At 46.9% G+C, this 13,165-nt stretch overlaps 1 protein-coding gene and 1 long non-coding RNA gene across 2 annotated transcripts; one reads left to right on the top strand and one right to left on the bottom strand.

Moving 5' to 3' along the window:
• Nucleotides 1–989: 989 nt before the first annotated feature.
• LOC134290832 (uncharacterized) lies at nt 990–7,202 on the bottom strand. The gene has a single exon (XM_062858041.1). It carries the CDS (start codon nt 7,200–7,202, stop codon nt 990–992), a length of 6,213 nt encoding a protein of 2,070 aa, XP_062714025.1.
• Nucleotides 7,203–9,273: 2,071 nt separating this feature from the next.
• LOC134291541 (uncharacterized) lies at nt 9,274–10,995 on the top strand. The gene is made up of 3 exons (XR_009999156.1): nt 9,274–9,922; nt 9,985–10,051; nt 10,115–10,995. It is a non-coding gene; the product is annotated as an uncharacterized LOC134291541 (long non-coding RNA).
• Nucleotides 10,996–13,165: the final 2,170 nt, after the last annotated feature.

The raw sequence follows: 13,165 nt of genomic DNA, 5'->3' as shown, positions 1-13,165 counted from the left end.
TTGACGGTATTACATTATTTGCTCAATTTTAAGGGTACCGTCGTTGGGGGTGAGAATGGGTCAAAAAAGGATACTCAAAGATTGTTTGTTACATAACAAATACAATTGAAGTCGGAATAACTTTTAATTTGGTATATATACTCGTCTATGTGGCAATGATAGTTTAGCAAGAAAGTATTAAATTATATGAATTGTTTACTAACCTACAAATGTTTTAAAATTGACACAATCTCACCCCTTAGAGGGGTGAGAATGGGTCAAAGTATTCAAAGTCGCCTATCTAAGAATATATGTAAATTTGATTGATCATATATAGTAAATCTACTTAAAATACAATGAAACCATGACGACTAAATCTTAGGTAATTTGAAAAGCTGATTAATCCACCTACAAGGGGCGTAACAACCGAAAAAATGGTTGAAGTTTGACAAAACAAGATTTGTATGTTGTATTGCCATTTTTAGACACCATAATGATCCTTTTTTAAAGTTTCAACGTCCATGAGAGGAGGGGGATTAAAATGAGGGCGGGGCGCATTGAAAGATTGATTAAAAAATACATTATATTTTAGTATACTGCATAAGAAATGTTTAACCAAACCCTCCGTTACAAACTCTTATGGAAATAAATAATTATTGACCTCTATATTGCCAAAGCAAACTACTCGATCTCAAGATAGAGGGTCTGTTGGAACGTTTCGGATGGATTTTGGAGTTCTCTGTAGCACGCTATGTTTGTGGTTATGCGAGCTCAAAGCTGTTGTATTGAAATTCATTTTAGTTTTAACATAAATACAATAATGTTTTCAGACTTACATTTGGTCTCCTCGTTTTAATTCGGTGTTAATACTGCAGGATGACGGTTTCTGACTAAAATACTGATTGAATTACAATTCACTGGATATTTCTAACTATGACTCTGCCTTCTTGTCTAGTTTGCAAGGATGGTTTGAGGAAAAATTGATCGGAAGTTGCGTCAGCTGCTGTTTGTCAGTGTTTGACAGCTGATCTGATTGTAAGTGTCGGTGACAAGTTACAGGGCTGCGCGCTATTAGGGGACAGTGGCGTAGGGTTGCCCCCAACATCCCCCGACCCGTAATGCAGGTCCATCACTTCCGGTGGCACTGCGTTACCGCTACCTCCATCATCCGCTGCCTTGACGTCCAGGATAGCAACCTTCGTAACAGGCCGCCGCAGCACTCCTCCACTGGTTTTCACTAAAACTTGTCTGCACCGTCCGTCTCGTCCTGTAATAGCGGAAAGAATCCGCCCACGCAGCCATCCGTTCCGAACCGATGGATCAACGACGACAGCTAGATCTCCGACTTTCGGCTCCTTGGCCTCTCCGTACCATTTAGTACGTCCAGCGATAGTCGGAAGGTACTCCCGCACCCAACGATGCCAGAATTGATTCACCAGGTTCGTCGTCAATCGCCAGTTCGTCCTTAAGGACTCTGGATGATCTGGAATAGCCATCGGAGGTTGAGAAACTCCCTGCGAACTTAGCAGCAAAAAGTGGTTTGGAGTAAGGGCTGCCTGAGATTCTGACTCCAGCGGTACGAACGTCAGTGGTCTGGAATTGACTATTCCTTCCGCTTCGATCATCAACGTGAGAAGAGTCTCGTCATCGGGATTTCTGGTGGTCGAGAGGCTGGAAAAGGCTATTTTGATTGACCTGACAAGCCTCTCCCATGATCCACCCATGTGCGGGGCTGACGGCGGGTTGAACACCCACTTGGTAACTACGTTGGTGAAGACGGCTGACAGTTCCTGATTCATCTCTCTGATCTGCTGCTGTAACTCGTGGCTGGCACCCAGGAAATTGGTACCGTTATCGCTTCTGATTTCTAGGGGCGCGCCTCGTCGCACGACGAACCGCCGAATCGCCATCTTACAAGCCTCGGTGGACAGGGAATGCACCACTTCCAGGTGAACGGCCCGGATGGTGAGGCACGTAAAAAGCGCCACCCACCGTTTGACCAAGGAGCGTCCGATCCTGACCTGAATGGGGCCGAAGTAGTCCAGCCCAACGTAGCTGAAAGGGCGGGTGTACGGACTAAGGCGGGCCTTCGGTAGTGGGGCCTCACGCGGACACAACGGTTTGGCCTTGGAGATCTTACACTGCATACAAGTCTTCGTCAGATTCCGCACCAGTGCACGCAGGCAGGGAACATGGAAGCGCTGTCGTACTTCATTGATGACCGTCTCATTGTTTGCGTGCAAGTAGAGCCGATGGTACCACTCGACGACCAGCTTGGTCAGGCGGTGTCCTTTCGGAAGAATTATTGGGTATTTGGTGTCAAACGGTACGAAAATCGCTCCAACGATTCGGGTGTCCATTCGGACTACGTCACACTCGTCGATGAACGGAGACAACTTGTAGATCCGGCTGGTTCGGTTCAGTTTCGGCTTCTGTCCTTCCTTCGCTTTCTGTAGCTCAACCATCTCTTCAGGGTACGCGTCTTGCTGCGCTAGCCGCCACAGTGCGTTTTCAGCTTTGTTGAGTTCCTCGTTGGTGATATGCGAGCTCTGTAACGGCAGCTTCGTCGCCTTCCGCCGGCAGTTGTCTGCGAAGCGATAGATGTAGGCAACAGTCCGTTTTAGCCTTTCGAATTTAGAGAAGCGGCTCCATTCGACGACTTCGTAATGCTCCACCGTAAGGTGAACGTTGCACGGCCTGATCTCGACGGTTGTTGCTTCGGGTTCAGTCTGACGTGGCCACAGCTCCTCAGACTTCCACAGGAAATCCGGTCCTCTAAACCAACGGCTGTCGGTTTTCAGATTCGGTCCACTGGCCCACTTCGTGCCATCGTCTGCAACATTGGCCTTCGATGGAACGTATCGCCACTCTACGGCATTGGACTTGGAGAGAATCTCTCCTATTCTGCAGGCAACAAACTGTCGGTAGCGGCGGTGGTCGGAATGGATCCAGGCGAGCACGGTCTTCGAGTCGGTCCAAAACACTCGCTGCGATATCGGCAGGCTATGACTGTTGCAAAGAGTTTTCATAAGCCTGCAGCCTATCAATGCGGCCTGGAGTTCCAACCTCGGAATCGAGAGAGCTTTTATCGGTGCAACTTTCGCTTTTCCTCCGACGAGTGCGCAATGATACTTTCCTTGAATAGTGGCCCTAAAATAGGCGGCGCACGCATAGGCAGTCTCACTGCCATCGACGAAAACGTGGAGCTGCAGATCTTCAATGTCGGACGCTGTCACGCCCGGGAAATAGGCGCGTGGTATTCGCACCTCTTCCAGCTCCTTGAACTTAGCGGTCCATGAACGCCATCGCAGCAGGATCTGCTCATCCACCGCGTCGTCCCATCCAGCTTTCGTACGCCAGATATCCTGGATAATAACGCGACCATGGATGAGGAAGTGGGAAAGAAGCCCCAGCGGATCGAACTGGCTCATCACGCACCGCAGGATGCTTCGCTTGGTCGGAATGACTGTCTCCACGTCGATTTCGCTGGAGAACACGAGTACGTCCTCAATTGCCTTCCACTGCATGCCCAGTACACGTTCTATCTGAGAGTTTTCGCTGACGATCTTCATTGAAGCGGCCTCGGTTTCCCCGACCCGTCTGAGAACTGTCGACGAGTTCGAGAGCCAGTTGCGAATGGTGAATCCGCCACGCCGATGTACTAATTTGACCTCTTCTACAACCTGACACGCTTCTTCCTCGCTGTCGAAGCTCTGCAGATAATCGTCAACGTAATGTCGGCGCACAATCGCCTGCACTGCTCTCGGGTATTCCTCTGCGTGTTCGATTGCGTTAACGTTTTTCACGTATTGCGCCGAGCATGGGGAGCTGGTGGAGCCGAATGTCGCTACGTCGATTACGAATGTCTTTGGAGAATTCCCGGGATCACCGGGCCAGAGAAAAAGCTGACTGTATCGGTCTTCTAGGCGGATCTTCAGTTGATGGAACATTTCCATAATATCTCCCACCACTGCTACTTTCCGTTCCCGAAATCCGCAGAGAACATCCGGCAATGGTTGAACCAGATCTGGTCCTTTCAGCAACATGCTGTTCAGGGAAACACCATCCACCGTTGCCGCTGCGTCCCACACGATCCGAATCTTGTTTGGCTTCTTCGGGTTCCGCACTATTCCGACAGGAAGGTACCACAACCGTCTTGGGTCGGCCGTCGCCAGCTCCTCCTCCGTCGCCTCGTGGATGTAGCCCTTCTGCTGATACTGCGCTATCTGACGCTGGACGTTCTCGAATAAGGTTGGATCGGCAATGAACCGCTTTTCCAAGCAGCGTAATCGTCGTGCAGCCATGGCGTAGTTATCGGGAAACTCTACGTGTTCGTAGCGCCACAGAAGCCCGGTCTCGAATCCGCCTTCGACTCGCCTCGTTGTTTTCTCCAGTAGAGTCCTTGCCCGCTTGTCTTCGTCTGATTCAGGACTTCGATCCATCGAAACGCCTACATTCTCCACCGTGAAGTACTGCTTCACTAGCTCGTGCAGACTGTTATCAGAATCGCAGCCACAAATGTGCAGATTGCAACTCGCGAAATTTGTCCCGTTTGGCATTGATCCGTAGATAGCCCATCCGAGGCGGGTCTTCGCCGCGATCGGTTCTCCTACGCGACCTTCTCGTATTTGTTGAGTGGCTGTGAGGTGCGTGTTCTTCGCTCCAATGAGTATTCCTGGAGCCGTAGATTCGAAGTCCGTGACCGGCAGCTTTCGTAGGTGTTCGAACCGGTCGGCGAGCTCGTTGTATCGCAGCGTCTGTACCGGCAATGCCAAGGATTCTACGGTTCTGACATCCTTCAGCGGATACCGTTTGCCTCCTCCTATTCCGGAAATCTCTACTTCCACTTGGCGCGAACCTTCCTCTTCTCGGCTGATATTGCTCGTCCAGGTTAGGCAAAGACGCATTTCCGTTCCTTCAGCCTGCAAAGCGTCCGCTATGCCCTTCTCCAGAAGCGTGACGGACGACCCTTCATCGATAAAAGCTAGTGTTTCGATGCTCTTGCCCTTGCTGAACAGTCGAACCGGCAACATGCGGAACAGCGTGGAGCTCTGGGTGTGATGAGCGTTTACGCCTTCGGTAGGGATGCTGCGTGGCACCGTCTCGCTCCCTTGTGGTGTCGGCTTGGCCGGGGTCGACGGACTTGCCGAGTAACTGTGTAGAAGCGGATGATGGCGCATTTGACAGCCCTGCACGTCACATCGGGCTGCGGATCGACATGGCTTTCTACCATGCTTCCCGAGGCAGATCCGGCACAGGAAATGGTCTCGAACAGTTTTCCAACGGTCGTCAGGATCCATCTTCTTGAAGACTTTACACTCCTTCACTCGATGATCCGGATCTCCACAGACCAGACAGGTGATCGACGATACTGCCTTCGTAGACTCCACTGTTGGCTTCACGGACATCGCTGCACCGGGTGGTGTAGCGTGAGCGTTGACGAAACCTTTCTGCTTTTCTTCCCTTTTCGGTTTTGATCCTCTCGGGTCCAGGGTGAGTGTGACTTCAGCGGCCGCAGACACCAGATTGGCCATGTATCGGCTGAATACACGAAGGTCAGCCACCGCAAACTGCCGCTTGAATGTTACCCACTCTAACTTGAGATTCGCTGGAAGCTTATCCACGAGCTCCTGGAGTAGAACCGGGTTCGAAAAATGTAGCACTTGTCCCGCTGCCTCCAGATGCTCGCAGAAGTTCTGCACTGCCATCCCAAAGGCCACTACAGTACACAAATTATCGGCTTTCGGTACCGGAACCTCTCGTACCTTCTGAAGCAGTGCGTAGATTATTTGCTCCGGGCGCCCGTACAGCAACTGCAAAGTCTGCATCACTTGTGGCACCGATGTAGGCAGCAGCAAACGGCTGCGAACTGCCTCCAAGGCCCCACCTTTCAGGCACCGCTGGAGCCGGCCGAGATTCTCCACGTTGCTGTAACCACACGCTTCCGTGGAGGTGTTGAAAGCACTGAAGAACATAGGCCACTCTTCCGAATTGCCACTAAACACTGGAAGCTCTTTCGGCATAACGTGTCGCGCCGCGAGTTGACGAGATGTCGGTGCTGAATTATCGATATTCGCGACAGGAATCACTTGGGCACCAAATGGTGCTTGCGAAATATGTGGGTGCGGTTGAGGAAGGCTTGTTGGGAGGGGGAAGGGAGCGTAGGACGTGTGTGCATTTATTGTGCTCATTTGGGGATAAATTGGCCCTACGCTACAATTTGCATACTGCGAATAAGCTACCTGACCTACTGGAGCAAAATTGCTTAAGCTACTTGTTACCTGGTATGGTTGGCTTACGTGCCCGGATTGTCCCGGATAGCTGACAAACTGACCAACTGAGCTGATCGATGGTGGCAGACACTGGGTGGAGCTGGTGAGACCCGTCACTGGATTGATCCAATTTGCTGTGGTGATCGGCGTCGATGATCCCGGACGGTTTGCTCCTCCTCCAGGCTGGAATTCGTGCGTAAAGCTTGTAGTTTGTCCCATCGGATGCACGCTTGCAGGTAGGTGGCTTTGTTGCAGGTTCACTTGTGTTGAGATCGCAGTAGAAATCGGCTGGGAAACTGGACCTAATTCGCCCCCGAAGAGCGATGCGACGGCCGGTAATGATGAAGTGGCTTGCGGGGTGGATTTCATCCCTCCAGTGGCGGAATGTTGCAGTCTTGTTCCGGACATCGTAGTCGCAACCGTCTCTGTACTCGCCGGTGCCAAAACTAGCTGGTTCTGGCGGACAGCAACCTGGTCCAATCGATTCATCCAGTCTCCAAGACCGCCGATGTTTCCTTCACCGCTGGTTGATTCACTCCTTGCATTCACGATATCGTACCGCGCCTTCCACACCTCCTTTTCCAACTGCAATTTTCGTTGTTCGAGCTGCGCCGCCTGCTGTAGTTCGATCTCCCTAAGCAGGACGGCTTTTCGCTCCTCCAGCAGTTTGAGGTTAAGTCGTGCGAGTCCCCCAATAGCTTCTGTTCCCCGAGAGGAATCGTCGGTCTGTCGGTGCCCGCTGCTGACCTGAGCACTGCAGTCTCCATCGGAGCCGCCGAAAGTGGTTTTCGCGGCACATTCCTGGCACTTCCAGTGGTCCTCTTTCTTGCCGTCGTCGAAGCCCACACATCCAAAGTGGAACCACTTACCGCAGCCTTCGCACTGGACCATGTCGTCGATATTGTTGGCCAGATCGCACAGCTGGCAGTCGAAGCGGTCGGTCTCCGGCATCCTGAATCCCCGTTCCGACGTGGTTCGCAACAAATCTTTGAGTTTTATGTTGGAACGTTTCGGATGGATTTTGGAGTTCTCTGTAGCACGCTATGTTTGTGGTTATGCGAGCTCAAAGCTGTTGTATTGAAATTCATTTTAGTTTTAACATAAATACAATAATGTTTTCAGACTTACATTTGGTCTCCTCGTTTTAATTCGGTGTTAATACTGCAGGATGACGGTTTCTGACTAAAATACTGATTGAATTACAATTCACTGGATATTTCTAACTATGACTCTGCCTTCTTGTCTAGTTTGCAAGGATGGTTTGAGGAAAAATTGATCGGAAGTTGCGTCAGCTGCTGTTTGTCAGTGTTTGACAGCTGATCTGATTGTAAGTGTCGGTGACAAGTTACAGGGCTGCGCGCTATTAGGGGACAGTGGCGTAGGGTTGCCCCCAACAGGGTCGTTCAAATATTATGTTTCACAACATTTTATATTTTAAGACCCTCTCCCGCAATAACATTCAAACGTTTTTTTTAAATTTTGTATGAGCCCTAGCACAACGCTAGATCTCTCCTTCCTCATTTAGTATTTTTTATGTATTCTATGAATGATCCCTATATGAGAGTCTTAAGGGAAATGAAGTTAAATGCTTAAGGGACTGTCCATAAACCACGTGGTTATTTTTTTGGGTCTTTTCAACCACCCCCCCGCGTGGTCATTAGTCCATACAAAATTTTTTATTTGTCCATACAAAATGGTCATTGGCCGAAACTCCTCCCTCCTCATGACCACGTGGATTATGGACAGCCCCTAATAAGTAATCTCTTAGAGATGGTCGGGTTTCAGATTTTACAGACCCGAACCCGACCCGTACCCGAACAATTTTCAATTTCAAAACCCGGACCCGACCCGAACCCGAGAATGTTTTGTTCCGTCAAACCCGGACCCGACCCGAACCCGAGAATGTTTCGATGATCAAACCCGAACCCGACCCGAACCCGAGAAAATATTTGTCAATAAACCCGACCAAAACCCGAGTTCAAAAGTAATTGTGAAATGTATCGGTTATAACAAATAAAGCACATTTTCAAATACTGATTTATTTACACTGGTACCAAACCCGACTTCAACCCGACGTTATTCAAACCCGGACCCGACCCGTACCCGAAAATTTTTAAATTGTTTAAACCCGGACCCGACCCGAACCCGAGTTTTTAAAAATTTCCAAGCCCGAACCCGACCCGTACCCGTCGGGTTCGGGTTCGGGTCGGGTTTCGGGTTTGAAAACCCGAAACCCGACCATCTCTAAATCTCATATGCCGTAATTCAACGTTTGTTCGCTTTTCTACATTGTGCTATGTTACCGGTTTGATAGCCCCGGTATTTCTTGGATCCCACTATAGTTTCACGATATTTACTTAAAATTCCAAAAATGAGGAGAGAAGAAGAAGGCTATTCAGCCTATTTTGTGAGCTTAAGATACTGCAGTGGACTAAAGTTCAGCTGATGATTAGAGAAGCTGTCCAAACGCATGGGTTTATTGTCATAAATGATTTTAGGCACTAAACGTACGAAAACACTCACTTCACACTTTTTCGACTTATTTTCGAAAAAAAACCTCGCTTTTATGAAGATACAGTAAACATGGTGCCACTCTAACTTCAAATGGGGTCTGGATAACAAATTGAATTTTTAGTTATAATTATGTGCACTCGATTTTTGCTTGACCCAATCTCACCCCCATTCTTGATAATTAGACAAAGAGTCGATAATAATGAATTTTTAAATAAAAATTGAATTGACTACCAGCTTTTTTTGTTGCATCAACCAGGTAATACCTATAGCTAACCACTTACAAGAAAATTTATGGTAAGGTACTTGTGTGAAACATTGCGGAGGAGAAATTTTTCCAGAGTGATTTACTAGTAATTCCATCATATAAGTTTAGCCACAAATTTGACAAAAACTATTATTGTTAAAAATCTTATTCTGCACCATGACGTGTAAAAATATCTTCTCCTTTGAATAATATAAAGTTTTCAATATAAATTAACGATAGTTTATGAGATTGTAACAGTCATGAAATCGAACGTTTACTTTGTATACCTCATATCACCGTCCAAATTGAATTTCTAAATGAATTTTTAGTACAAAAGCTCACAAGTGCTCGGATAACCGAGTGAACTCGAGTGAACGAGCAAAATCTTATAATATTTGCAAAGGAGATTGTAGGCGTGAAGACTCCACCAGAAACAACTACCTGCAATAGCGTAACTTTACTAAGCGCCGGTGTATTAGAGATCGCGTGATAACGATGATAAAGAAATGACACATCAAAAACGAGACAGACAATCAGATGTAGGTTTGAGGTTTCATTGGAGGAAAGAGGACAGATCCTGGGGATGAAACCCAAAGCGATTAACTTCCGCCAAAGATCGCGTAGGTATTAGTTACTTATAAGGCCAAATGGGCCCATCTTATTCTCCTCGCTTGAACAACTCGGTCACTTCTAAAGTTCGCTCAGAACCATCCAGACGTAGTCTACCAGGCGTTTTTAAGTAGTGAAGCCAAAGAAAAGGCAAAAGGCAAGTTTTAGCGTGACCGGCTTAGAGCTGTAGTGAGAGCGACTGACTGGTGATTAACTAGAGATTACCTAGTGCAGTTAGGAGAAACAAGATTATCGAGAGTGTTACAAGGTGAATTCTGAGGTGTTCAGAACACCTTGAACGTAGGTAAATCGATGGTTCTGTGTATAGTCAAGATGGTACTAAACCTTAGATTAATCTTTGCATAGATACTGTGACATCCCGAAACCATAGCAGACAAGATCTTGGATTTCCGAAGATCGACACAGAGAAAAGGTAAAGATTTGTTATGTCAGTAGAAAACGGTGTGTTTTAATATGGTGTGTGTGGGTGTCTCAGCCACACCACGTGGCTTTTTTGTGTCTTCGTTGGTTTTTTCCGTGCTAGATAACCTGCGGGCCCTCTCCACGTGCCATGGAGGGACGATTAGATCCAGAGGTCGTTTCAAGCTGGTTTGGATCGTCTACGAAGTGCGCGGAGGCAAAAGTTTAGGGGATTCGCAACGTGGATGATCAGAAGAACATCTCCCCCTTCCGATTCGGCAGAGGCCGTAGGTCGATCGAGCAACGATCGCGGAAGATCCCCCGTGCACCCGGACATAAGCCTCGTGAACTGAATCTACAGCGCGTATCCGAAAGGAAGATCCGTAGACCCATCGTGGAGACCACGTGCGCTTCACCCACGCGACACGTGTGAACAATCCAAGGCGTCGAGAAAACCGGGGTCTAGCGAAGACCCTCAAGCTAGGAGCGCAGCATCGAGAAGAGCACAGGAGCATCATCATCGGCCGCAACGGAAAACAGGTACCTGTAGTGATAAGCCACGAACAAACACACCGAACGATATAGGGATAGCTAGGTTTAGGTAGATTGTGAGTACCAATAAACGTGATACTAAATTGATCCCTAGCGTCGATTGCGAAATATTAGTGGTGGTTCGTTTTATTTTGAGCGAGGAGAGTTTTGATTAGATTTTTTAATTATTGCGTTCGTACTGAGGTTTGAGAGTTAAGGTCGGTATTTCGTTGGCGAGAGCTAAGTGTGAGTAGATTGAGGACTCGGGAAATCGAATCGGGAATCCGGTAAATTGAGAACCTGCCCTGAGTGTCTCTCTCGGGTTTGTCGGGCTCAGACACACAGTATTGGCATCCTTGTAGTCTGCAAGGTTGGCGCTTAAGCTGGTACTGGAATTGATGTTCAGTTAAAAACACCCTCACTTTACAAGATATTTCAAATTTTATGTTTCTCCGTTTTGACCCAATCTCACCCCCCAGACCCATTGTCACCCCCATCGACGGTAGTGTCATTTTTTGTGGATGATTTTGTTCGATTAACGCTCCAAGTGAAGCCTTTATCTCAACAAAAAAAAAATCCGGGTGGAACCTTTGGTGAAATCCCTGGAAAAATCCCTGGATGAATCAAGAGACATTCTTAGAGGTAAGCTAAGATGCCTACAGAAATTATTGCTGGAATACCTCATGCAGTTACATATAGCGGAGATACCTACAAAACATCCTCCAGAAATTTTTCCTCCAGAAATTTTTCTTAGAACTAACCTTGTAATTCCTGCTGAAAGTCCACTTGAAGTTCCTTCAGGAATTCTTCCTGGGATTTTTCTATGAATGTTGCTGGGATTTATCCAGAAATTACAAGACGGATTTGTACAGGAATATTGGAGAAATTTCTGGAGCAATCTCAGCAAGATTTCCTAGAGAAATCGCATGTGGCATTTGTGGAGGATTTCCAAGATTCTTTCAAACATTTCTCCATGAATTCTTCTTGATATTTCTCAGCGGATTTCTCGAAGAGTTCCTTTTAAAATTGCTCTAGTAATGTCCACTGTTCAAGATTTTTCAAAAAAGGTTCATCCACAAATTCCTCAAGCGGTTTCCTCAAGAATCCCTGCTAGTTTTCCTCCAGCAATTATGTGGTTCATCCAGAAATGTTCTCAAGGATTCGTTCAGAAATTTCTCTATAATTTTTTCATAATCTTGATGAGATTAATCCCGCCATGCTCTTCTCTATGGATTCATCAAGAAATTCACCCATACATATTGTTTTAGAGAGGAATCCCATAAATCGCTAGAGATTCTTCCAGGAAATTCTTTCATGTACTCTTACTGAAACTTCTCTTAATATTCTTATTGCTGAAATTGCTCCTGAAATGTTACTGCGATTCCTCAAGCAATTTAGGTTGGAAATCTTCCAGGTATTCCTGGAGTACTCCTAAGAGCAATAACTGCGAAAAAAAATATCTGGAAATGCAGAAATATCAGCGAAAATGTTTATACAGAAATTCAGAAATATCAGCTAAAATGTTTATAGAAATCCTGAAGGGGAGTGTTCCGAGAGCAATTCCAAGAGGAACTCTTGAAGAACCCCCCTCTTCTTCTTCTTCTTCTTCTTCTTTATGGCTCGACGTTTGCATTAGAACTTGGCCTGCCTCTTTTCAACTTAGTGTACTTAGAGCACTTCCACAGTTATTAATTGAAGGGTTTTTTGCCTGCCATTGCATGAATTTGTACATTGTGTGCTGAGGGAGTCGAGAAAATTTTCCCGACCGGAACGGGAATTGAACCCACTGTCTCCGAATTGGCGATCCATAGCCTTAACCACTAGGCTAACTGGAGACCCTAAAGGAAGCAAAGCAATTTCTGGAGGAATCCTTGTAACTCGCCGGAACAATCCGTTCCCAGCAATCTTAGCAAACTACAGTAGAATCACTTGGCAGGATACGGGACCTCGCGATGCAGGCGATTTGCTTCGCCAAAGCTCCACTCCACAATGAGGTAACATCAAACTGCCAACGTCGTCATGATGCTTGTTATGTCACCGACGCTTGCTAGGGGAAGGACACCGAAGGGGAATGCCACTAATCATTGTTCACACCTCACAGTAGCGACCGTGGCTCGTTGGACTGTCTCGGTGTTCCTCACAGAACGCTGTTGTGAGATACTGTTAGACGAAAACTTCTACTCAATCGCTTTGAAGGGACGAAGGCAAGGTCCCCGAGCAGGAGAAAATAGCTGAAGAATATCAAACTCAGTTATGGAAAACCGAATACCTACAACCTGAATGAGGTATTAAGAAGCCCTGCATAAGAGGTAAAATACCTAAAATAATAACTGGTCTACATTCTGTGCATAACACGTGAATAATAACCTCAGGTATGACAATACCTAAATAATAATAGGCGATTTTGCCATACAAATAGCATTTTTTCCATAATTGAATAATACCTCAACCCGAGCAGGAGAAAATAGCTGAAGAATAACTAACTCAGGTATGGAAAACCGAATACCTACAACCTGAATGAGGTATTCAGAAGCCCTGCATAAGAGGTAAAATACCTAAAATAATAACTGGTGTGTATTCTGTGCATAACGCGTGA

Source organism: Aedes albopictus, chromosome 3 (assembly GCF_035046485.1).
Source record: "Aedes albopictus strain Foshan chromosome 3, AalbF5, whole genome shotgun sequence".
In the NCBI taxonomy this organism is placed as follows: domain Eukaryota; kingdom Metazoa; phylum Arthropoda; class Insecta; order Diptera; family Culicidae; genus Aedes; species Aedes albopictus.
The sequence above is the reverse complement of the archived record's forward strand: the minus strand, read 5'-3'. Positions and strand labels throughout refer to the sequence as shown.